The sequence below is a fragment of the Oreochromis aureus genome, linkage group 1 (assembly GCF_013358895.1).
Source record: "Oreochromis aureus strain Israel breed Guangdong linkage group 1, ZZ_aureus, whole genome shotgun sequence".
Classification (NCBI taxonomy): domain Eukaryota; kingdom Metazoa; phylum Chordata; class Actinopteri; order Cichliformes; family Cichlidae; genus Oreochromis; species Oreochromis aureus.
The window spans coordinates 30,647,859-30,675,587 of record NC_052942.1 but is presented as its reverse complement, the minus strand read 5'-3'; the positions used below and the strand labels follow the sequence as shown (position 1 = coordinate 30,675,587).

General features: G+C 38.7%; 1 protein-coding gene across 1 annotated transcript in view; it reads right to left on the bottom strand.

The window, feature by feature from the left end:
- The window catches only part of LOC116325564 (protein unc-13 homolog C-like), a 96,142-nt gene that overhangs the window by 47,560 nt on the left and 20,853 nt on the right, over positions 1–27,729 (bottom strand). Inside the window, exons 7-15 of the mRNA XM_039612389.1 lie at positions 27,451–27,678; positions 23,815–23,956; positions 21,006–21,175; positions 17,837–17,952; positions 17,467–17,630; positions 12,010–12,166; positions 11,534–11,602; positions 4,132–4,221; positions 3,217–3,345 (exon numbers count right to left, since the gene is read on the bottom strand). Coding sequence (XP_039468323.1) covers positions 3,217–3,345; positions 4,132–4,221; positions 11,534–11,602; positions 12,010–12,166; positions 17,467–17,630; positions 17,837–17,952; positions 21,006–21,175; positions 23,815–23,956; positions 27,451–27,678 — 1,265 coding nt within the window. The remainder of the gene's footprint in view (positions 1–3,216; positions 3,346–4,131; positions 4,222–11,533; positions 11,603–12,009; positions 12,167–17,466; positions 17,631–17,836; positions 17,953–21,005; positions 21,176–23,814; positions 23,957–27,450; positions 27,679–27,729) is intronic.

The window sequence follows — 27,729 nt, the reverse complement described above, 5'->3', positions numbered from 1 at the left end:
GCTGTATGTTTAATGTGTTGGTGAAAAAATACATTTAAAGACACCGATTCTGAAAACGAAAAGCATCTTTTTCTTAAATATCCCCTTGTGTATTGTTGGCAAATACGTGATAATGAAGGTAATGTAGCTACCTATCAAATCACTTTGAGAGGCTTGCTAGATAAGTGGCGGAGTGCTCTAGCTTCTCTTTTGTTCCTGTTGCACACATACATTGAATCCTTTCCTGCCCATACAACACCAAACAGCTTCTGTTCATTTGTCTTCTTGTGCATTAGCATTTGCATTTGCATTGGCATATGCACGCGTGCATACATATGTGCATTATTTAAGATCCATGTGCATGTTACCAGATATTTCTAGTGTGTGCACCATCACTGCTCTTCCACATTCCTCCATAGTGGATAAACCTTTTCTGTGATTTCTTTGCCCTCCCTCCAATTCCCCTTCATCTTGCTTTTCAAAATCCTCCCTTTACTGCCAGGATTTAAGAAACAGTTAAGCTAGATTCCCTCAGCCCCTCCTCCCCCGAGTCATTTTACATCCAGGCAGAAGCAGAAAGCTTTGTTGTCGTGTTATGCAAGATTCCTCGTTGTGGCTGGGATATTTCTCTGCTTGCCTGGCCACTGTGTCAGCTCTAGTGTCACCACACTCAGTCACTGTTAGCAGCTGGAGAATTGGGGTCTGAGATGTGTTCTATCTGCTGGGCCAAAGGCTACCTGGTGTATGTGAACATAATTTATAATCACAGTGAGGTTTACTTTGGGGTGAAGTGCATGCCTTTTTTTCTCTGCCACCGAAGAAACATTGATAGAGAGGCTGTCTACTGTGAAACTGGTGGACGAAGACGTAATTAGCACCAAGTGTCTATCTCACCGGTTTGGTAATTGCTTACAACCCCTAAGGCTGTTTAAACAAAGGAAACTTATTATTCAACTTTTGAGCAGATTGCACCCTATTACGACCTAAAAAGACATTATCTTCTGTGATGTAAAGGCCATTCTCCCTGGGAAGTAAACCGTAAAATAATCAGCGGAGCTGCCTGTTGACTGATTATTTACTCAGGCGAGGCCAAAGCACAAGTAAACTAGCACGCGGAAATGAGTCTGGAAGAGCCAAACATAATGCAGGACTTGGTGAAGCTACTTTTTGAATACGTAAACAGGTGCATCTGCCAGTTCTCAATATAAAAATGCTGCTCATAGTAGTATAGAGTAGTATGATATCATAGTTTCACAAAAAAAAAACATCATTCAGAATGAACTTTGTTTTTGTGGTACTATATTATCTGCGGCGACACTTGAGAAAAAAATTCTTCAAAACGGTTGACAAACTTTGTTTTTGTTTTGTTTTTTACATAAGGTTAGATCTTCCAGACGGTTGGGTGCTTTATACGGCTGTTTTCCACCTACACTCTTCCCTTTCAAGGCTGAAGTCTTTTATGCAAAGTCTGCAATAGACACTGTGTACATTTTATTGTCTAATAAATGTCTGTGGGGCATATATAGACTATGGATTTCCCGCCATGCGGGATTGAATATATTTTCCAGCATTGTCACACATCAGTACAAAGCAAAATAAAGCTGAAAAGGAGAGCATGATGTCACCTTTATTACAGGCTGGAGGTGTTACCTGATAAAGCTGTGCTGTCAGATAGATGCCAACACTTGACAGAACATGTTTTTAAAAGAAAGTTTTTAACTTGAAATTAAATGATTCTGAATTAATAACCACGTTAAATGTTATTGTTACTATTGCTTCTACAGTACTTTTCACACTGATGTCAGTAAAAGTCTATTAAGTACCACTTATCTAGTTATTGGTGTGTGCCTTGCTAGTTAATTAGCAGATGTTGAGTTGCTAGTTTGTAAATTACGTATGACTGCATGAACTGCGAGTTGTTCTCATTAACATTTAGCAGCTGTTGCTCAGACAGTGTTTACTCGTCAAATCAAGAGTCAGAAATGGGGAAAATATTACATTAAAAAATCATTATGATAACAATCAGCACATTAAATTTTTATTACAGTACTTGTCATTACCCTGTGTGTACCATCTATAAAAACCCATCATCTTTGCAGAAATTGTCTTTTTTCTCCTGTGAATGGGCCACTATCAGATAGGTTATAGTTTTCAAGCCCAGGGAGGCCAAAGTAACCGCAACCATAATAAAATAAATAAAACATTACAGAGCTGAACAGGTGGCAAGCAAATCCCATTCCAGAATACTAGTGAACAAATGTGTTTTAAAACTGCTGTTTTGGAAGGAGGAAAATCGGAAAGTGTTCACTGATCCCAGTGTTTCTCCTGCAGCAGGTCTACACACAAACTGCTGTTATATAACTGCACAGGTCTGCAGATGCCCTGCACATGAACCGTGGTTTGATTAAGCAACTTGCCACCCGACCCTCTTTTTTTCTTCTTTTCTGAATTAAACAATCCATGCATAACTGCATTACTGTACCCAACCTTTAATTTAGCTTTAGCGGTTTACATATAACTTAATATCAAATCAAAACAGCAGTCGCCTCAGTGCGGCTTTATATTGTAAGGTAGAGACCCTACAATAATACAGACAAAACCTCAACAGTTGATGAGCCTCTTTGAGCAAGCTGGTATATAATGATGTGCTACATGATCGCTAGCAACACAGCTATGTTAGCATAACAAACAGTGAAGCTGGAGCATGAACGTTAACTTTTTTCTACTCGATAAAAGTTACATGAGGGTTCCCGATGGTTGTGGACAAATGCAATCGCATGGCAGGATGCTGTAAACGGACCAAACTTCAGTCAGGAGAACAACTCAGATAATCCATCCACAATACGAGGTTAGTCATTAATATACTGCAACAACATGGGAATAGAGCAGCTGCGAGAGAATTCAACATTAATGAATCAAGAGTACACAAGTGGAGGAAGCAATGAATGAGTTGAGTAAAATTTGACTTATGGTTCAAAAGATACAGTACCTATCTTTCTATCACTGTATCACAAGATAACTTTAGCAAATAAGCTTTAAAAGTAAGCAGTCAGTGTAGTATAAACTAGTGTATAGTTAGCAAGCCATTGAAGATTACTAGTACACAGCTTGAGACCTAGCATGAAGCGTTCTCATGTGTTGGACACTTTGTGCATAGCATGTGGTTTTGTTGTTTAGGAATATTTAAGTTTAAAAGTACAGGCATTGGTGTCATTAAAAAAGATACAAGCCAGTTACCTGATCAAGGAGCTGGTTGTATAGCTCATGACAGTTATCAAAGATGTATTTATAGGTGGAGTCTAGACAGGCTTTCACGCAGTCCTTCACCACCATACTGGCTCTTGGTGGACTCTGGAGTTCTTGCACCTGCAAACACACAGAAATACATACAGTGTTTAAAAATGATGCCTTCACATTCAAACATCCTAGTTTTTTTAGCAGTTCATTCAACATGAAAATCATCCAGTTAATAGACATAATGCTAGCAACCCTAATCAACACCTTATCACTTACTTGTGCAAAAAAGGGCAACCTACTCTATGTACTATATATATAGTAAGTGAACTAGCATTTAGGTACATGTGCAGTGTATCACATACTAACACAGGGGCTCCACTGTTTGAGCAGCGGTGCATACTGTATACACAGTGAGGCTCAGCATGGCTATGGCACAGAATGAAAGCTTTGGTAACATAAAGTGACAGTTTTCATTCCTTTGCTCACAGCTGCCATCTTAGCTATGCCTCAGTGCGCTAGCGCTACAACCCCACTCCCACAAAGAACGTCGGATGGAGCCGTGCTTTTCATATAGCAGGAGACAAGTCAGCATACTCTTGGGGTTGAAGGAGGTAGAGGAAACAAACATAGTTGTTTATTGATGAATGAAGTTCAACACAACTCCACTGCTTTAGCCTCTATGCATGTGGTTGTGTAACAATAAATGGTTTGGTTTTTAAGTAGTAGCAGGTTTAAGTAGTAGACGGTGAAAATTCTAATGTATATCAGAGGTACGCAAAGTGCTCAATTATCATTTATTACAAGTTTATGTCTCTTTCAGTTTCTTCTTCAATTACATCCTTGTGTTCCCCTTTCACCCCTCAGCTTGTCCACTGCCCATCCACCCTTCACTGTCTGTCACACATAAAAACACACCTTCATCCTGAAGAACGTGATGCTGGTCAGCAGATCAACAGTAGATTTCAGATCTTGGAGGCGCTCTGGGTTTCCCGCAGGGAAATTATCCTGATGTAAAACAGAGAGAAAAATGACATAAGGAGAGAGGACATCTTGTTGGAAGCAGCCTTGTAACGTCACACACCTCCAACTACCACGTCATATCGCTTAGGCCAAAATATTAAAATTGATTACAGAGCAATGCCCAGCAATCATAACGAAATGACTGTCTGTCTAATCGTTTAGTGGACAAGGGAGGTCTCTGCTGATGAAAACCTCTATTTCAGGGCCATGAAGTCATCAGGCAGTGCAAAGCACCGTGACGGAGAGCATATAAAGCCCTGACAGCTCAGAAGAAAGGCATCGCTGCCCCATACATTATCCTACTTCTCCTACTCTCTCAGTGCTCAAATAAAATTTTGCTTGTTTTCCATCCGTCCTCTTCCTTGTCGATAAATGCACATGGGAGACTCAGGAGGTAAAGTCAAATCTTAACGCCGCCTTTAGGCTCGACAGCACAAGCACAGGAGGGTTTTTTTATGCTAGATGATCAGCAGTGGCAAAACTCGTCCGACATCCTAACGATGTGAGCAGCATACAGAATTTGATTGGGTTTCCAACAATACACACAACAGACAATTGAGGTTTTTAATAAGAAATGTTAAACACAACCCAGAGGCAGGTTTCTAATCTATCAAACAGAATAAAATGTGGATGACCTGTTAATGTTTCACAGTCAGTCGGCAGTCTACTGAGACATTACAGTATATTTCTCTAGACCCGTGATTAACAGGAAAAGTCAATTTTAGTGGTGAAAGTGTAGCCCCCGATAAACAAAGATGTCTACAGGCAAACAAGCTTGACACGCATTTTGCATAAGCAAATGTAGATCACGTATTCTATATTTGGCTGCTGAAGTGGGAAAAAAAGAGAAGCGAGAATCAGTAGGGGCTGTTTCTTCTTCAGATAAAACGCTGTTTGTGTCGCTGCCTTTTATATGAACAATACAGTTCTTTGAGGGTTTCATCATTTCTCTCTAGATAAAAGATTGTGTTCAGTTTACATTTCAAAATGAAATTTATCCAGTTGCCAAGGGACTTCTTTTTTTAGAGTTATTGGGAAAATACATGACCATCAGTCACTTCTTTTACCATCTTTTTTCTTCTTATGTAGCCTTCGAACACAACATTTGTACCTATGAAACAATTGCTCTATAGTGTAGTGTCACCACAGCCTTGAAACTTGGTGTGTGCGTATGTACTCAGACCACACAACAACAGCTCAGTATGTGTTTTAGTTGTTATGTGTTGGTACTGAGTAAAACTAAAAGACTGCAATAGGATTTGTTTCTATAAAGGAATTTTTTTTAAAACTAAGGTAATCCACTGAGGTTGATGAATTTCTCAATTAACATTTAACCTAATCTGCGGTTTCTTATTTTAACAAAAGAGGCAATAACAACTCTCGGTATGAGAAGAAAATCACCTCAGAAAGCGCTTAAACTGCACTCAAAAAATGTTCAATTTTCACTATTGCCAGTCTGCCTTTCAGTGATAATGGAGGTCTGATCCATTGCCGAGTTATAAAATCAAATGACTCTTTCATATTGCATTTAGGGAATATTTTAAATGTATTAATTCCAGCAGTTTCCTCAACTTAAAATTGTAATATAGGTGTGTAATTATGGTGATGAATGTCAAGTAAAATCAAGTGCTTGTTGACTTGTTCATTTTAGCAGCTGTACAGAACGTAGCATCTACATTCAAATATTATGACCTCAACTACCAATCTCATTTGATATCTGACAGCCAGTTTTGAATGCAGCTGGCATGTTTTTACAAAAAAAGGACTTTATTACTGACTACACCTGTGTAAAGCAAAGGGATTTCTAAAAAGCAGGCTACTTAAACAGCTCAAAATGGCCCATACTTGTCAACTAGTGTTACAAAGTGTAAGATGTTAAATTCTAATCTGGAAAATCACTCATTTATTACTGTTCAAGTGCTGCAGCTCTTAACTTCAGGTCTTTCTAACAGGAGCAATAGTGGTGTTGTAAGAATTTTGTCTAGCTCAAACTCTGACTATGCTTGAAAACACAATGCTGCAACTAAGAGCTCATCAGCAGAAAAACAAAGTGAAAAGAAAGGAGAAAAAAGATTTATTGTCCACAAATAGACAAGCATACTAAAAATCTAAGCATTCATCTCTGCTCCAGGAAGAGAGACATAAGCATTGCCTTACAAAGATGACAGAAAGTCTATTATGAGATGAAATGAGGAGTGAATGATACTGATTAGCTTTTAGTTCTGTCTTTGCTCTAGTGTATACTGAAAATTATGTTGGCCCAGTGCTTACAATTAGTGCAAAACTCCAAAACACTAGCTGCTTAACACATAAAAAGAAAAGTTAGAGCAAGCCTACCATTTACAACATGACGTGTTTAAAAATTCAGCTCAGAGGCTGTAAACAATACACTGTACACTGTACGACTGATGTTAGGAAAGGCTCGAATATTCCACAGACAGTGAACAATTACACTGATTTTACATGTGTCTGTTCTTTGGTGACCAAAAAAACATTTTTCCTGCTCTCCCTGTCACGGCAGCATGTTAAGTTTCTATTAAATTAAAATTATTAAATTCCTCCAGTCTACTTTTCTAAACTGGTGACCTGCCAAAAAGGCCTCATTTAACCTCCACTAAAAGTAGTTTCAGTTGTTTTGGTGTTTCAAGTAGACTGAGGTTTACGCCGTGTTATACTGAACTTGTTTTTTTTCTGAGTACGTCAAATTTATAAGAGACCCCAAGAAGAACCAGAGAACACTGGTTAGATTATATTTCCCATCTGACCCGAAAATGCCTTGAGCGGCCCAAGGACAAGCTCAAATGCTGCTGAAGGGGATGTCTGGACTAACTTATTTAGTCTGCTGCCACCGTGACCCACCTCTGGATGAGCAGCAGAAAATAGAAGAAAGTACTTCTAAGCCCTTTCTACACAATAAATACAGCCAAGGTTATGAACACTGAACGCCAGTATCTCGTTCATTCCACTTTAGTTCGTTCTGTGCCCTTTCAATAAATAAATTCAGTTGGCACAGAAGTTTCTTATCCTCTGCATTCTGTGAAAGGTGACACTAGCTCTTTTCTTCCGCTTGGAATTTTTACACTTTCTGCCATAAATTTCAAAGGGCTGGCTCTGGATTAAGCAGGTTCTGCTCTGGAAAGAACAAGATTACTCTAAATGCGCGCAACAATGCGGGCGTAGCTTTTGTTTTCTGAATGTTTGCTTCACAAGCTTTGAAATTATGTTTGGGTGCTAGGTGGGAATCATATAAGGGTAATGTTTGAATAAATGCAAATGCTTTAACAAAATCTTGTTGGTATTAACTGTTAAGCATTTATTTTTTGTTTTGTTCATTTGATGCTTCATCCAATCCATAAAAAAGATAGTATTAGTAAAGAAAGCCGACATAATAGTGCTGTGCAAAGCTACAGGTGCATTAATAGATTTTTTTCCCACAGGTTTTGGAAGCAGAAAGAAAAAACTTTTGTTTGCAATAAGTTCTACTATACAGAGTTTCATTTTGAGACTATATGACAAGACTTAGTGTTGCTCACAGAACAAACATCACTTTATATCAAACTGCCCAAACTCAGCCCACATCGTGCTCTAAATACTGAGATTTTATGGACGACCCAGTGAACCCCAGTGAAATCCCAGCTGGGACAGACTGGCCATATGAGGTGGCACCGTGTATCAGGAGTGTCACACTAAAGTTGAATGGGAAGAAACGCATATGTAGCAAAATGTAGAGTGGCACTTGCAACCTGGCTTCCTCTCTGCTGATTCAAGTCCTCTGTTTTACAAAAGCAAACTCAATCTCCCTCAGAATGTCATTATAGGGAAATCCATACTGTGAGCGGGCGGAGAAGCCAGATCTGAATCTTATTACTGTCCAATAGTGGCAGGCGGGCTCTGTGGGATGGCTTCAGAAAGTGAGAGAATGAAAGAGAAGGTATAAACTGTGTGTGGATGTGGATGTGTGTGCATGAACCACTGGTCTGTGGCAGGTTTGACAAGAGAGCAGCAGGGCAGTGCTGGCAGGTGAAGCCAGTGCGATATACTGTGACTTCTCTCAGTGAACGTGTCATTGCCAGATGACCAGGCCATCTGAAAATAAGAGAGGCCATCTCTCCTACACTTAACTCTCTCTCCTTCTCTGTCGACCGCCCATACTTCATTCGTCATCTGTTACTCCTCCCCGCTCTTTCCAAATCCATCTCATTCCTTCCAAATGTCTCCCTCTTTGTCCAAATCCTTTCTCCTCCAACTCCTTCTCTGCTTCTTTCATCCACTTCTCTTTCCAAATCCTCGCGATCCCTCCCTCACTGTTTGCAACTTCATTCTCCGTCTACCGTTTAGGTGCACACTGCTGCTTTTCGGGTGTGTCTTTAATCACATGTGGCTTCACACCGATGGCTATGGCAAAAAACAGGGGAACTGAAGCAATCACCCACTTAACGACACATTGCCTTTTGTGTTACATTAAAGGTGAGAGGGTCATCTTTCAGCTACAGTTCACTGTTTCCTGCCTCCAGCGAGAGAGAAGCGTGGAACTGCCTGCTCTCAGGTGCATACCTGTGTGTACATGGCAGTATAGTGGGCTTGTGTGCAAATGTATTAAATAGACAGAGAAAAAGGGGGAGAGAGAAAAATATACATATATACACAATATATTTTTCTACTTCAGTAGTCAGTGATACATCTATCACTGTGCAGAAAACAACGTAAAGCAGAAGCAAGACAACATGCCAGTGAGGACATAGAGACGTGTAATAATGTATAACGGTGAGAGCAGTTTACATCAAACGCGTTCATGCTATGGCTTTAACAAGTCAACCAGGAAATTTTACATAAAGCAGGACAATCAGGCTCACAGAAAGAAGCTGCCTGATGTGCACTGTTCAGGAACAATGTCCAGGCAAACGACCCTGATGTATGAACCAATATCATACAATAAATAGGCGCACAAGTGTGACCTCCACTGGGCTCATATAGTGAAATGATATTTCCCACCATGTGCAACAGACAAAATATTAGAAGCACGTTTCCCGAGACCAGACCAGTTTAACACTAGGGTCACTATACTATAGATCTGAATCGATATCTCTATACCATAGTATTAATAAAACTGATAATATCCACAAAGATTTATTACAGGACACTTTAAAGGACTGAACTAGCTTGCACCCGTAACAGACATTTATAGTATTGCCTCATGATACAACATTTTGATAAATCGTAACCGTGATTCCCAGTAAGGCAATCTGATTGTTCCTTTAGAAAACCTAATTAGTAGGTTGTTCTTTTCTGCAGTCTGTCCCTTGCTGCTAAACTGTATAGTTAATTTAATGAAGAAGTTTCTGACGCTGGACACTGCAGATGAAGCATCAAAGGAAAAAGGAAAAAGACATGATTGCCTCATTAATTAAGAGCCCACTTTAGGATTTAGCACTTATGAAATATCTTTGTTCTTTATAACAGTAACAATAAATTCATATTTGTCTGCAGATTATAGTCTCCAGGTAGGAAAAAAAATGGAGCTAACAGCCTACTTTATAGATATTTTCAGGATGTCCATTACCAGAGGCAGAGTGCTGGACACTCTTTACTGGGTCTCTTTATTGCACTAAGTGGACCACTATTTTTGAGATGTTGAATGGCCTCTTGACATTGTGGGCTGATTACTGATGTTTATGTGCCTGGATCTACCAGGGGCTGAGAAAACTGCAAAAACTGAGAGGCCATGTTTTTGTACATTTGATGCAACAATTTTGTTAATTATGGCATCAACAATAAATGCCATAATGTCTATGTCTAAATATAGACAATGTATATCTATAATTATTCTTTTCCAGATCATGCTTTTTAGGTTTTCACTTCTCTCAGCACAGCTTCATACTATTAATATTGTACATAGTCCACTTGGTAAATGTCATCCTTGGCATGACATCACAACATTTACCAATGACATTTACCTCACCTTAATTCCCAATATTTAGCACATTTAACACCTTTACACTTGGGATTAAGATCCATCTAAGAAGGAACTGTATCCAAGAAAAAGAAGAATTCACATGCATTTGGCATTAACAACAAAGTGTCACCATGCCACACTAGATAGTCAAAGGATAATGTTGTCCAAACAAAGGTGACTCCACCTGGAATTTGTGATATAATGGGTACTTAGACCATCTTTACGCCAATGGGGAACATAGAAAAGAAAATGCCAAGTGATGAATAATATTGAGACAGACTCACTATTCTCAGAATATTTTTGCCTTAGTCACAATCCTTGTATCCAGAAGGCAGTTGTCTACTCCCTAGAGTGTTTTGTACTTCAACCGTATCACTCCTTTGTTTTACCTGTGTACGTCTATGTCTTTGATGTTGCCACCCCCAGGGCTGTCTTCCAGACCCTTGATGTTTTACCTTTTGTATCTGTTTAACACCTATATGTATCCCCACTGCCCCTGTCATCTTCTTGTGCTTCTGTATAAACAGCATGATTTCTCAGAGGTTTTGGGTCAGCTTACCTTCCAAGACTGACGTTCTGTGCTGGTAAGCCGAGCATATGCTTGAATACTTTAATAAACATTCGAACACAGCAAACACTTAAGAAACAGAATAGATCTTTACATTTTTTTAACACAGGTACCTTTTTTTGTTTTTTGTAAAAAAAAAAAAGTGTAATGGTATGGCAGTATATTAGATGAGACACATATATTACCATCCAACAAATACACTCCCTGGCTGCTCCATTAGATATACCTGTTCAATAATTAGTTAGTACAAATACCTAATCAGCCAATTGGATAGCAGCAACTGCATTAAGGGGTGTGAACACAGACAAGATGACCTGCTGAAGCTAAACTGAGGAACAGAATGGGGAAGAAAGGTGAATCATGTAACTTTTTACGTGACGCGTTGAAAGTGTCAGATAGGCTGGTCTGAGTATTTCAGAAACTGCTGATTTTCCCACACGATCCTATCATGCCAATTTCTGTTGTGACATTCAGATGATAGAGCCAGAATTTGGCATAAACAACGTGAAAGCATGGATCTTTCCTTCTTGTATCAACAGTTAACTTTGGACTCCTTAATACCAACCAAGCACCACAAACATCACAGCAAAAGTGGGTTAAACCCAGTAGTAGACAGGTATACTTAATAAAATGCCTGATGTGCATATGTACATATGTAAAACAAGTAGATATCAAACTGTCAAACATTACCAACATCACATTTTTGTAGTGACAGATGCCACAAAAACATGACTTCACACAAACACACACACCACATGTAAAAATCTAATACATACCCGATATTTGGAGAGGTCGATCCTTAACGAGTTGTGCAGCTGGTCCAGTAATTTGACAAATTTCTCCCTCTGCAAGGACAGAATTGTATAATTCAGTTTGGAGTATCACCTCAAAAGTATTGTGCCTAAAAAACCACTGCACGGTGTGGAGCATATCTTTGCTTCTAGTAATTCAGTTTTATTTGCTGGAACAAAATTTTGTCATTTTGCTATATTGCCAGCATCAGCTTGCTGGCTAAAAATATTATATGATGCCTTACAACATTAACTTCTGAGATGTTGCTGATTTTATACAAAACTTATCTTCCACAAGAACTATTAAAAACAAATAGTGAAGTCAACAGTTCAATATCAGCTTGTAGAAAAGTGAAACATGTCACTTAAGTCTGACTGTTGCCAATAGAAATTACATTTTTTTATGAACACTATATTACACTACGGTTGGCAGACAGCAAGAAAGTATTATGTGTACTTACCCCAAAGTTAGAGGCAGCAAATCGGTCTGAAGCAGAGGCAGTGGTTGTGGTGGTGGTAGTGGGATGGGCGAAGTAGGAATTGATATTAGCAAGCAGGTTGCTCATCACTGCTGGCACCCCAGGACACATGTATTTGGCGGACAGACAAGAGAAATGCCTGCAGAGGAGAATAAACAGCTATTATCCTACAACAAGTGTCTGAGAGACTAAGAAAAAAAAGGCATGATTTCTTCACAAGGGAACATAAAACAATTACATGAAAAAGTACAACTTAAGATCCCACGTCAACTGTGCAATTTCAGAAAGAAGCATCAAGAGCTCAACACGCCCTTACATAGTGGCGAGAAAATGCATGTGCTAAGTTACAAAGGTGAGAAAAAAGGCTGAAAAATATTCTGTGCTACTGCAGTAACCACAATAAAAAAGAAAGTGAGAAGACATAGAGCAGTAGAGTATTTCCTAATCATATTTCAGCTTCCTATGGCTGAAGGGAGAACATATTTTAATGTTCCAAACAATTACTTCTGTTGGAAGAGTTAGTTAGTGCAAGTAGACCACTGCCCCTCTTCATGCAGTAAAATGTGTCTTCAATGAGTATCTATAGAAAATTGTGTCATAAATCAGACTGAGCTGTATAACCTATACTGTTAACGACATAAGTAACAGATGGAGCATATAGGTTTAATAGTAAATCAAGGGAGGTTCAAAGGAGGAGAAATTAAACGTGTAAATTTAACTGAGAACCATTAATCCTGTATTTTAAATATCACAGAGATAGACTCCAGCACAGTATTTGAACTGCCTAGCTGAAATCAGCCCAACAAAAATTAGATCTCAGTACTGGATTGTGCTTTAAAAATAAAGCAAGGGAGAGGGTGAGGATGGAAATGAATGAGAGCTCTTTTACTGCTGCAAACTTGACATCTTCCTGCTACCTTTTCTAATCTCCCTAGATCCTTTTTTGATTCTGTGACTTTTAGACTACACACAGTAACAGCGGCACATGCCACTTTGGATTTGGCATGAACTTGCCCTTTCTCTCTACACACATCTGAGCAGCGCTACCCAGCAGTAATTAAGTGGTGGAGCCTGAGAGGCCTAGTTTGAGCAGGGATCTCTGCCTGAGTGAGGAGCATATGCTCCTTTTAACACTCCGTCCTGCTGCTCCACAAGCCATTTGGAATGCATCTTAAATCATAATGCAGCAGGATGTTGTTATTCTAGATAGTATACCGCATATAAAATTAATAGGTGCAATAATCTGTATGTTTACCTTAATGCATCTCAAAACCATGCACACTTGAGCTGCCTTTTCAGCCTCAGGCATGACCCATAGCAAACAAACATTTGGATGCATGGGAGCTTAAAGCAAGATAAAATGAGCTGAACTTTATACATTTAGTATATTTTAGCGCCACTACCTTTGAGCCAAATATTGTACTTCAGTCTTACAGCTTTAGATACTACCTTAAAGATTACAACTTTGCATGCCCTTACATATCACCAAATTACATTTATGATAATTTAAAGTATTACATGTTCCTATTACATGGGTTGGAAAAATATTTAGGAACCAATTGATTTGTCACAGAGTCGAAATCTGGGCTGTAAAAGAACTGGACAGGTTGTCTCATCTATTTCTACTTGCCTTAAAGCACTGAGTTGCTGCCATGTGATTGGCTGATTAGGTATTTGTATTAACTAACAGTTGAACAGGTATATCTAATGACGTTGCCAGTGAGCTTCAAGGCACAGTGATGGGGATATACAAATACATACAAGACACGATGTGCTGCTGTAGCCAACAATGCGACGCAGTTAAAATTAGTTGAAGCTTAAATGCCTACAATGTACACATTAATGCACATTACATTGCGCCAATTACTATTGACGGAATAGTAAAGATGAGATACACACATATATGCTCTCATTTAAGGTTTTGAATTCAAGATTTTTATTTTTAGTGGCGTTTTTTTCACATGGTGGTATTATGAATTTAATAGGATTCAAATCCACAGATTTGAGCATGTCTAAGAGTCGGGCATTGAGACTGAAAACAGACATTTTGAAACTAAGAACATCTTGCTGAGTGAGTCATCACTTCCACAGAGTTATGTGGAGTAACGGTAGCAGATTTACTCCCCCTTCTTCTTTGTAGAGCGGACACACACACACACACACACACACACACACACACACACACACACACACACACACACACACACACACACACACACACACAAAAACACAAACATGTTCTCATTGGGAGGCCGATTTAATTACTCTGCTTTCAGCCTCCAAATTACCCAGGAGCACTTGGGGTTAGGAGAGCAAAGTGAATGATGCAAAGAGAGTGATGATGGCATCCGCTGAATTCCCATGGTGCTTTTAGAGCTGGATCTCCTGAGCCTATTTTCAAGAGGGAAGACATTGCCTCCCCTAAAGTTATCCTGCTTTGGTTTTTTACCAGCGGGTGAGATGTATTACACACTCACATATCATTTAATGGGTTCAGATAGCTAGGAAAAATGAAAAAAACGATGATGAGAGATGCGGACAGAGAGACAGGGGAGTGGTGATAGAGTGTGATGAAGAAAAATGAAAATGAGGGAGGGGTATGCCGGGAGTTGTTGTAAAGGGCACCGGAGGGAAAGTGAGCCTTCACAGCTGCTGTGATTTATGCACTCATGATGTCAGGAGTTACTCGGAGTCAAGGTTCAGTGATGAAGAAAACAGAAAGGTAGGACCTTTCATAAATTCCTGATGAAACATAATGAGAAACACCATGGTTAAACAAGGTTCAAGCCTGAAGCATTAACTCCACCTGATAAAGCGGGTAATCAGGCCACTTACTGCCCTTAAATAACGTAGCTATCCCTCATATGATACAATGGACTGTCACAGTGAATCAACAACATGTCAGCTAGCAACTCTCCATCAGTTTGCTGAACCAATATGATCCAACATGTCAACTATGCTTGTGCTATATTTGGGCTGTTGTTGTAGCAGCTGCACCCCTTTCTTGTGTGGATATTCTATGATAACAACTGAAGGATTTTGGAAACAATTAAAACTGACTTTGCAAGGTTAAAAAGAAAGTCAGCTGCATGTTTGCCCTACAGGGCTAGCAGGAGAAAAGTCCACAGGGTTCAATCATTGTCGGTAAGAGAGTAGGTGGTGCGAGAATCAAACATACTCAGAGGTCAGGGGTTAATAAATGACATTAACAAATTTTAAGCAAATAATTTGAAAATAATTCTCAGTCCTCTTTGATCACTTGATTTTCAAACTTGAAAGCAAAAATATGAGTTGAGCCTTCCATTCAATTTGCAAACAATCTGTGTGTAATTAGGGTCTGATTTAGTTAGGCAGCAGTTAATTACATAGTCAGCTAGTGGGACTGCCCAACAAGTGCAGGGGGAACAGAGCTTAAAAGGTGCACTTCGGTGGTGCTTTTCAAACAACAGCTCATACAGAAAGCAGACTGCAGAGATACTCAATGACTCATTATTAATGAATTACTGCAGTAAAAGTCATTAGCAAACAAGAGATAATAGCTGATATAATGCAAGCGACTATCTTTACCTGTTTAATTCTAAAACCCCCATTTTTTATTTCAACTGGTAAAGGTTGCTTTATTTTCTGTGTTTACCTGCCTACGTGATATACTGAAAAGTATCTTACTATAATACACTATTTTAGATATATACATAAATTATTAATGCAAAATTTTAATTAAATCCCCATATAGGTATCTCCCCTAAAACACAGAAAATCTCAATCTGCCAATCCATGAACAGCTCCTTGACAATAGTTCACATACTTGGCACACAGGCACATCTTGAGAATTTTTATCTACATCAAATATTCTGACATGATCTTGTTCCCTAGCAGCCACCTACCAATGGGCTAAAATGTCTCATTTATAGCATTTATCCAGCTATAACATCAAAAACACTTGATCCTTTTTGAGTCATGACAATAACATCTAATATGCATCTACAGAAGTTGAACACTTGAAATCTCTCTTTGACTGCACGAGGAAGAGCTTAGCAACCCAACTTGGCACACAGGTACACAGTAAGCACCTAAAGGACCTCATCTATATCAAATATTATGATGTTGCCTAGCAACCATCTGGCTCAAATGACCAATTTTTAGCAATTATGCATCTATAACACCTTATTAATGCATGTCTTTTTAATTTCAAAACAATAATACCACAGTAGCAAAAAAATTGAATATACTATTTTTTGGTGTCTCTATATTGTGATGTTTATTGTATCAATATGTCAACTTCAACTATATTCAGAGACTAGCATGGACATGTACCAGTTTCATAAATATATAATATGGGATTGTTATCAGACTGTAGAAATAGCAGAGGAGGTTTTAATGGCAGCTTTGAAACTGCTGAACCTTATTTTTGATGATAGGGTGATCCAGGTGGGTTTCAATTTGGTCTGTTGGTATGATAAAAAATTTCAGGATATTTTATTTTGAAGTTATGAAACGGCCTCAAACTTTGGCATATAGTCAAGCAAGAGATAGCTTAAACATACTAAGTTTTACATGAGCTTATATAGCTTTAAGATAGCCAGGCTCATGTATAGACAATTAAAACGGAGAAGTAAACCTTAATTAAAGATCAGAGTTATTTTTCGTACCAATGTCACTGCAGTAGTTCCTGACTAGCTCAGTCAATGTCACAAAGAGCAACAAGTGTTTGCATTCACTTTGTCTCTGTGGTGGAAACAAGCTATAAATGTAGAGTTTAAATAACAGTGTAAAAGAGAGTTTTTATAAGACAGTATAATAAACACAAATATTTTAGAACAGGGGAAATCCATTCAGCTGGGCCACATACAATACAAAAATAAACTTGGAAATGTAAAATAGTGCATCTGGGTTGAAGCTTAGAGGATTAAGTAAATATGCTGTGCAAAGACAAAAAATTAAATCTGCTGCTAGTGAACTGGATGATGGATACATGTATTGTGCAGACTTCTAAAGTGTTAACAATTGCTTTAACACAGCACAATGTCAAATGTCACTGCATGACCTTGATCAATATTTAAAGGTTTTAATGTTTCCAGTGGTGTCACTGCAGGTGAATGTGTTTGGGGGTCACGATGGAGACAAAGAGATAAACATTTATAGACAGAAAGGGTCACAGAGGATCACCGGCACAAGCAAGGAGGATAACAATGCTGTTTGTGTGCCCATGATCAATGTGACAAAGGCAGGTTAGGAGGTTTTTCCATGAGACCAACAATTAATCAATCAAACTTGGGAGCTCGATAGTTCTCCAAGCTCTGATTCTGCTGAGGAGACATCTTTACTACTCCAGTTCTCCTTCACTTGTCCTTCTCACATCTCCTTTTCTCCTTCCACTCTGGTAAATGAGACACTGACAGATTGGTGAGGTAAAAGGCCATAGATCAGGGTGGTACTAACGTCATAGCCTGATAGATGGATTCCACTCCGTATCTCATGGCAAACTCATCCACTATCTCCTGCGACACATCGTCAAAGTAGACCTTCCACGCCTCTTCCCCTTTCACCTGCGGGATCTTCACTACCCCGCTGTTCTTCACCTCGGTCAGATAGTGGAAAAGGTTCTGTGAGTGGCACGAGAGATAAGAGAGGAACAGGTTAGGGTGATAGAGCACGGTGTCATGACAGTTTTTTTGGGTGGTGCATGCCAGCTGATGAAAAACCTTATCATAGCTGTAACTGTCTTTATAAACATGATGCTTAGAACTGTTGCAATGATTAGTGGATTAGAGCAGCAACCTTTCCTAGTACCAGATCAAATGCTGATTACCTCGTGTAAACAGGTGTACTGGCCATGAGGAGGAACCACGTTCTCCTCCCCTTTCATTTCCACGCTGATCTTGAGTCTGATGGCACCAGATACTGCAGATTTGTCAGTTCTTTTATCTGTAAAACATTACCGAGCTGGATTAGACATTTAGAATAACTTAAAATTATCAGGAGAGTAGATGGCAATATTTGTTCAATTTTAATTCCATACAAAACACAGGGTGCAATTTTTATTTTCTTTATTTTGAGCTATGCAGTGTGGTTATCGTGCGCCAGATTGACTAGTATGGACTGGTAATTTGTTCTTTTTACTCTGCGCAGCTTTCTAAATTGCGGGCCATTGATTTTGACAATTTTTTTCTTCTCAATAGCAGATGGTGAAACAAGTTAAAGACCTAAAGCACATTAATCTCTACAAGTTTTGTTGCACACGGTAAAAAAAAAAACGGATGAGAGGGAGAGAAAAAGAGCGAGAGCGAGAGATACAAGCTCAAGCCTGTAAGAAGTGACCTCACTCTGAAAAAGAACATCAAATTTAATAATGTCCATCACTTATAAATCTGTCCTTGACCAAGGAAGGAAGAGACATACAGTGCTGTGAAAAAAAGCTTCCTCCCTGTGGAATTCCTTAGTTTTTGTTTTTTTTTTGCATATTAGTCACACTTAAATTGTTCAGATCATCAAACAACTTATACTATTAGGCAAAGATAACCCAAGTAAATACAAAATGGAGTTTTTAAATTTCATTTGTCAGGGAAAAAAAAAGTTGTTCAAACCTAGCTGGTCTTATGTGAAAAAGTAATTGCCTAAACCTCATACCTGGTTGTGCCACCTTTGGTAGCAAGAACTGCAATCAAGCATTTGTGATAAATGACAGTGAGTCTTTTACATCACTGGATGTGTTGCTTTTTTAGATCTTTTAGTCTACTTCACTTTGTCAGACAGGTTCTATTTGCATCATTTCTTGATTCAACAGGTCTAGCAATATTAAGCAATAATCAAACCTAAGTGTGGCTAGTGAAACTGAACTGAACTCTTTCCAAAAAATGTGGTTAATCACAGTTAATTCATGATTTAACAATTACTTTTTCACACAGGGCCAGGTAGTTTTGAATAGCTTTTTCCCTTAATTAATAAAAATATATATATTTTAAAACTCCAGTTGTGTTTACTTGGATTATCATTTTGGAATGTTAAAATTTCTTTGACAATGTGAAACATGAAAGTGACAAATGTTAAAAAAAATCAGGAACACTGTGTAAAACATTCAAAGACTAACAATATAATACATCTATGACATAATCTGACACAGAAACCTTGGCGAGAGGCCTTAATGACACTTATAATGACATACAATAACCATGTGGGTTTAATTCTCCACTATCAAATATCAACACTCAAAGACTACATGTGACAAATAAAGGAAACCGACCCCTACAGTAAGGAGATTGGGTGACTCTGTGGAGAGTAATTTGCAGGTACGGACTGGGTTTATTTTTCACCTTAGAAAGAAGGGTCAGCGCAAATCAATACAAAGTTGTTTTCAGGTGATCTCTTTTATCCCAAGATGAAATATTTCTTTCCTCATGGGAGTGGTCTCTTCCAGAGAGACACTGGTCCCATCTGTAGGGCATGAAGGGTCACTCAGTGGTTTGATGAGCATGAAAATAATGAATGACGCTATGGCCTTTACAGTTGACAGATATCAAAACAGCTAAACATGAATGGAAGGATTTATTGGACATCACTCTCTTCCACCATCATCACCTCAGCACATGAGGGAAGCATGCATCATTCCCACAAAGTTAAAGAATTTATTTGGCACATCGAGTCCCACTGCATACTGGGATAATTCATGTTGGGGGGTCCACCTGACTCTACACATCCACATCCAGTGAAACACAGAACCAGAAGAATGATGGATTAGACACTGACAGGTCTGGTAGGTAATGACACTGTGGGGGTTCTTTACAGACATTTAACTGGCACCCCTCTGTGCTCTCATATACAGTTCAACTGTTCTGTGTCAAAGCAGTGAAATTTTCCTCTGCAGTCAGTTGTTCAAGAGACAGACAAGTAAAAAATAATAACATCACAAAGGGACAGACACAAACGCAAAGGACCAGACTGAAGTGGATCTGAAGAGGCTTAGAGAGGAGAACAGCTGGAGGGGTGGACACCCACACCAGCAAAGGCCTGTTTAAACATTCATTGCGGACATTTAAAAAGGCATAGAGCAGCAGCAGTGGGAAGGGGTCACTATTACCACAAATTGCTTCCGTTTAGCTCGAGAGGCAAACAAAGACAACACCCGCCAGTCGTAATACTTCAGCAAAAGTGCGATCTTCCATTATGCTGCCATTCAACCTCATGCAACATTGTGAAACCAGTGATATATGAGAGCAGATACAGTGAAAGACAGCACATGGACAGTAATGGTGGCCACAGCTAAACCACATTATATCTCACAAGCAGTTAACAGCAATGTAACAGGAAAGCGAAGGGGGAAAACATCGAGCGGTTAAATGAGGCTGCATTGCTGTCATACTGTGTGAACTTTGCAAAATGTGCAATAATCATAATAATGATTGCAATATATATATATATATATTTATATATATTTTGGTAACGACTCTACATCCATACCCCTCAAACCTACCCCGCCACACATCTTAATCCAAAACCCAATTTCAGTCAGGATCACATTAGTCAAAGAAAATTATTCCAACTGTAGTAGTTTATTTTCTGCACATGGCTCTGTTCTGAGACTTCGCTGCCCTTCAACATGCACACTTCGAAAGCCTGAGGCAGAAAGGGCACACCTCCTTGCTTGTCTACATGTATACAAAAAAGCCTGAGGCTGGGACAGCAGCAAGAAACCGCGTTCCCTACTAACATACAGAACGGAGCAAGCGTCAAACAAACAAGCCCAACACTGCATTAAAAGGGGAAGCCGGGTATGTATGTGCATCCTTTATTTAAATTTTTTAGTTATTTAGTTGGGGTTTTCTTTGGTATGGTCAATTGTGTTGGGGCAATATTACCATTTGAAAGTCTAACACTTTGATAAATGAATAAAAGTCAAAACCTGGGCATTGTATTCATGTTGTACATCACAAAAAGTAATTGAAGTTAAGATGTCATCACATTTTCAGATAACAGTAACGTACCTAGATTGTACCATACGTCCATCTCCCCACTGAGAGTGCGAACCTCGATGATGGTCTGGCCCAGGAAATCATCTGACTCGCGCTTGAAATGTTGCTTCACCCGTGATTTGATGTCATCGTCCTCATCCCACACACGCACCTTGATGCGGTCGGTAGCGTTATGACATTCACTGGAAGTTAGAGGTTGATTACGTCAGGTCAAAAAACCCAAAAAAACAACAGTAACATAAACACCAATAGTAGTAAAGGCATATTCAGTGGCAGCTCATCAGGTTGGGGTATTCAGCAGAGCGGAATGGCAGGCAAATGTACAATTGAAGCATAAATATAAGCTCAAATACACACATTCTTGCGAGCATTTTCTACATGGCATATGGAGAACAATTCTTGCATAAGAATATTAGGTTTTTTTAAATTAAATAATTTTTTTGTTGTGTTTCAGTGAGTGTAAACGCCTATCATGTCCATACTTTTGGAGAACGTCTCCCTGCCTGGCAGGAAGATTTACCTCAAGACACTGCATGACCTTTATTCTGTACCTCTAGTTTTACTTTTCCCCTACTACCTACTAAATGTATCAGAATAAAGCTGAACATTTCACCGGGATCACTGCTAAGCATTCATAGCAGGGATTATTTATTTGTGAGTTATAAGTTCCACTGTAAAATATTCACTGCATCCTCACATATGTGCAGCTGACAGATGCTTCACAATAATGACGCTGCTAAACAGAACATCGTTGACCAAAGCACTTCTGGGGTCAAACTGTTCTCTGGAATTAAAACTGAGAGATTACATTTTGTTCTAATGACATCTTGGATGTGATGGCCAGAGAGAAAACAGTTCTGCAGTTTTTGGGGATTTTTTTTTTTTAGCTAATCCCTTTCTGGGGAAAGCACTGGCTGCTGCTGCCGCACTAGTCTGGGACTTTGCTCTCTGCCAAGTACACAGTAATGTATCGCTCTATTAATCTACATCCCTGTAGTAATAGGAAAGAGCTTTATTACAGCCACAACTGGAGTCTCATTACAGGTGTGGAATCTTGTTTGTGACTAGCTTAAAACACACAAACATTCAGAAAATCTCCAAAGGACACAAGTACAACCATATGCTAAGAAGTTATTATGATTATTATAAGTATATTTAATATCATGAGCACTAAGCAGTCCAAAACAGAATCATAAAAAAAACACTTTAATTTTACATGAAAAGAGGAACACATGAGTATTACAGGCAAAGACAGCAAAAAAAATAAAAATAAATAAACACCGGAAAATTTAGTGTTAGTAGAAATGAAAAATGCCATTAGCTGCTCTAAGTCAACATGAAAAACCCTCTGTGATCCTTTAACAGTACCCTATCTACAAACAGAGGATTATTAAAGCTAAACTGAAAAGAAAAAAGGAAAAGAAATAAATATGCACTACTTTGCTGAAGCTTTGTGGACTGGGGCCAAACTTGGGTCAAATTATATGTGCATGTAGTTTTTCTATTAGTTTTAACAAAGACACCTAGAAAGGCTAAATATCTAAATATTTGATTATTACAGGAATAATTAGTATTTAAAAATCAGTTTGGGGTGCACTTACTATTATTACTTTTCACTGCAATAATCATGGGAAGCCATGTATCTGGTGTGCGAGGCATCACACAGCACTAGTGAAAAACTAATGTCATATACTATGTTTAAGCTTTGCAGCTACTAAGTGGAAGAAATCCACTTTCCTTTTTATACTTTAGTTTTTTTCAATTCTGGTACTCATCTAAATGAAAGATAGTTAATTAAGGTAAAGACGGCAAGCTTCCCACAGGGTTTATAAAAGAGCCAGGTGTTTGTATTTTCTAAACTATCGATTTGGGAATAAAGCTTAGGTTCAAAATAGTTTCCTGAAAGCTAGTTTAAACTTTTTATTACAATTTACTTAGTTTTAGATTAGTGATATATTTTAACAGCTAAATTTTTTGTGTGTGGACATAATTAGGAATATAAAGAATATTAACTGAAAGGAAGAGAGGTGACCAAAGCGATGCAATAAGACTACACTTATAACAACAAAATGCATTTTACTTTCACATCCACATCCTCCATCTATCATTATGGAACAAAGTCAGACTTACTAGAAAACCACTTCTTGATTATTGTGTTTAAATGATTCAAGTTTAAAGTTTAAAGCTCTAATTTCCATCAATTTTCGTAGCTTCTTATCCATTTCAGGATCACAGGGGTCCTGGAGCCTATCTCAGTTGTCATGGGGTGTTGTGGGAGGCATGGACAACCCCCCAGTGTATCAAAGAGCAAACTCTAATGGACATGATATGCTATCAGTTGATTTTGGCCAGAATAAAAGTTCACTGTTTCAAGTGATGGTACTAATGCCATCTTTCATGGGCTATGATGGGAACCTGCCTTAACAAAAAAGTTGAACCACTGTTCTGATACTCATTGTTTCTGCTTGGGGCTTTGTATTTTGTCAAGCCAGCTAGCTAGCAGACCTAAGAGAATAGACTATATTAACAATAATAAGCGAAATGGAGAAAAATGATAAGCGCATGCAACTAAAGCAGTAAAGCTTTCATTCATTTCATTGTTGAATCAGCAGGGTTATGACCTGTGTGATTCGCCTTGATGAATGCCTGAGGCTGGTGTGTAACATGTCATAACACAGCTTTCAGGTAAGAGTCAGTAATAAAAAAAAGGGGGGTGGGGGGGCTTGTTAAGATGTCTTAAGACTTCCCTTGAACAGATCATTCTTAATCTCACTGAGTATTATCTGGTCAGGCAGAGGTCAAATTTATCGAGAGAACTCACAAGTTAAACTTCTCATCCCAGACTGGATTGAGGTTTCCAAAGATGGTCTTCGTCCTGCGTTTGGTCTTGCCCACCTGGACGGTTACATAAGGGTCGCTGGAGCCCGTTTTATCCTTGGCCTGTAAACCCTGCGCACTCATAACTGGAGACAGGAGATAACTGGAAATCAGTGGAGGGTCATTTAAGTACTACAAGCTGTAAATATGACATAGTTTTGAATGTTTGACTTCTCTGGCATAAATAGCACTGCTTAAATATGCCCTCTGAAGCAGCATTGTATTTAGCATGGTGTGTTTCTAAAACAGTTTTTTAAGTTATCACTCAAATTAAGCATATTTAATATGTCATTCTTTTAGGTTTTTAAGTCCTTTGGGCACTAAGAACCTGCTTCAGAGTGTGCCTGAGAAGCTGCACGTTTCTCACATCCCGACTAAAGAAATTGCTTGTTTTGCCACACTCAGCCTGCAATAGCCAATGCAACAAAGCAGCTCTCTGGCTCCTTGACAACAGCCATTATTCATTGTTTTTTGTATGTGTTGTCTATGGATTATCCCTTCCTACGTCTAGGCTATATGAGGTTTCCACCTCTGTGTTTATGCCCACTGCTGAGTTTCAGAGAAAACTCATTGATTCTGAATCTCACTTCCACACACAGAGGAAGGTGCAGAGGAGAGACAGTAGTATTTCACCATGCCATAAAAGGGAAAAAGGACACTGCAGCATTAAATATGCATAAGTGACAGTCTAAATAATTCAGGGTACATATATATCCTTCAGCTCAATGCTGACAGGAGCTGGTGGGCAGGCTAGAAAGGTTTGGGGAGTCACGGCTTGCATGCCTGCTCTGGGGGTACTCAGAATTCAGGGCATGCTGTAGTAAAGGAGAGGTCTGAGAAACTGACATATGCTTAAAGGGGTCACATGTATGCTTAAGATAAAGCACTTGTTAAAATTATCCAATGGCAAGTAAACCCGCTGCCCTCACACCTTTTTATATACGAATTCAATCCCAGACATGACATGCTGCTGTTATAAAACATTTTTTTTACATCATAAGCAGCGTTTTAAATTCGCCACTCGCCGTGTTCAATTTTTGCACAATTACTTGTGTACATTTCCCAAACAATAACAAATGGACTGCAAATCCCTCTGATGGAAGACTGCCATAAAAGAGAGTGTCACTACCCTCATCTGAACACTTCTAATATCTTAGCTCTGTCTGTGAAAGCCAGCTTTTGATTTCTTGCTACTTCCCTCTGTTAAACAGAATAAACCAGAGCCAAATTAGGTGTTTCACAGCATTCACAGCATTTTAACCCACAACAAAATCTGTTTATAAAACTTAAATTCTATTGAATCCTGTCTGTGAATCCCATGTGGCTGTTTGGTTTTAAATTTTCTCTAGTATACACAAAAACTAATTTAAACCTAGTCTGCATTTCTGCTTTTTATGCACACTCCTGTTTAACAGTAAAAAATGAGAAATTACTCTGAGAATTGTTACATTTCACGAGAATTTAATCATCTCAGAAACCAATTAATTGTTGTGAAGCTCTTCAATAGAGAAATACGATTAATTCATTCCCATACTGCCTGCTTGACTAACACTGAAGCATAAAATGCTGTGTTTTTAGTATGAGGAACTGATACCAAACAGAGGAGCCTGGTTGCATATTTGCCTCATAAGAAACATCATCTCAAAACAACATTGCTATGAAATAATATAAGAAATATGGATAAAGATGGATAACTTGTGTGAAAAAGGGTGCTTCAGACTTTCAAATGTAAAATTAGTTTATGGGTGGCAAAGGTTCAAATTTACTGTGCACATTCAACAAACACAGAACACCCCACGCTCACTGTCTGTGCTGCACAGTTAATCCCAGTCTGTTTTTATCTAATGACTGATAGAGTAAATAAATAAAATCGTATTGCCTACATTCTAAAATGGAGTATTCGATAATTCCCCCGGAAAATCAACTGAGGTAACCATGGGTCTTTGTCACGTCTCTTTCACTCTTATTTTTTCTCCTTTTCTGCTCTCCCAGTCCTCTGCCTGTTTTTCCCTACATCTCCATTTGTCGCCTCACCTTCTCTGTTGCCATTTCTCTCTGCTGTATTGACACTGTGAGAAATGCAAGGTGGGCAATAAATGAGCTGGACCTGGCACAGTTGCCTCAGAGATGGATCGCTGTCCGCGGCCACATTACAAATATAACTTTCTGACCTTCTTTCAGAAGCCAGTCAACATACATGGGAGAAATGTTTAATCCCGGAAATTAGATGCATGTCCCAGATTTACTCTGCAGAGCGATATAAACCTTAACATGGTCATCTAGAACTATCTTCAGAGAAGAATAGGAAGTCCTGTACTGAAAATATTTTAACAGCAGATGTTTATATTTCATGCTTATGGCTTTATTTCTTTTTTTATGTGTTTGTGTGTTGCAGCACAGACCATATAAACAACAAAACACAGCTGAGGTTTTACAATCAAAGAGGCAAAGACGCCCACAATTAAATGTGAACAAAAAAAATGTTTAGTTCAGCTGGTTAGTTTTGTTTAACAAAAGAAACAAAAAACAGGAAGTTAGGTAAGAAAAAAAACAAAACTGGATCATATTAATTTTGCATTTAGGACACCAAAAAGGAGAAAGTGTTCAGTCTGACACACCTAACTACTATGTAACCTGTGGAACTGATAATCCACCCCCGAGCCCTGATCCTCGATCCCCTACACCTTACCCCACCACCTCAGCAGAATAAATGTTTTCCATCTGAATATGTAGTAAAATGCTGTCAAATCGCACTCCGAGGCAAGACATTTTTGACTGGCATATCTGAGAAAGCTTGAGGTGCTGCTTTTGGGGGTCTCATTTTCAAAGTATATTCTGCAAAGTTGTGTCAGTATAACTGTAAAAACGATCACCATGGTCGTGAAAAAGACATAAAGCTCTCTTTCAGTTGCAGAAATTACTGTTCAACTGTAATAATAAGTCATTATAGCCTCTTTATTACAACATCTCTGATGCTTTGTACTTAATGTGCCATCATTTAACATTTGGGAAGCATCATGGCAAACCTGATAACTTTTTCTTGTTTTTATTAGCACTAGATACAAAAATCAAGCATTATCAAAAATACATAGCTTCCTTTTGTGCTACACAAATCAATTAGACAGTGGATGATTGCAAGAATTCTTTCGCAGTCATCTACAAGATGACCGGAAAAATAATTTATTATATTATTTCCAGTAATAACCCTCATGGTATTAAAAGCAAATTATCTCTCCTCAAACTACCAAATCAATTTCTCTTTCTGCAGATGAATAAATATGTGTTTCTGCTTGTGGTCTGGTGTCAGAGAGATTATTAATGAGATGAAACTCGTTAAAATAACATTGCTTGTCATTTGAGAAGGCCTCTGACAGTTTTGTTGAATTGCTTTTTGAGTCAAGGGTCACTCATAGCAGACATTACTGACTGAGAAGCACTTATCAGTCATCTGCTAACTGATGACTAATGTGTAAATGAGAGGGAATTAAAAAAAATCCATATCATTGCTGGTATGCTATGACCCATTTTTGATATTTTCATGGACGATGAACTTTCTGGTATGATGAGAAATTGGGCTAACCTGTTATGCTGATTTTGGCTGACCACTTAGAGGTCCCTTCCAACACAGCCTGCTTGGCTGTTTTCAGATGGCTGCTGAAGTCCTCTTTGGAAATGTGGAACATCTCCTGGATCACTTCAAATACTTCAGGGCGGTTCTTCTCCCTTATCTTCATGCGTTCCTTCATAGCCATGATGATATTCTGGGTTTTATCTTCTGCCCCATGCTTGGAGCTCTTCTCCACTGCCCCTGGAAAAAAAAATACTAAGTAGTTTGTATACTCTATGTATAATATTGAGC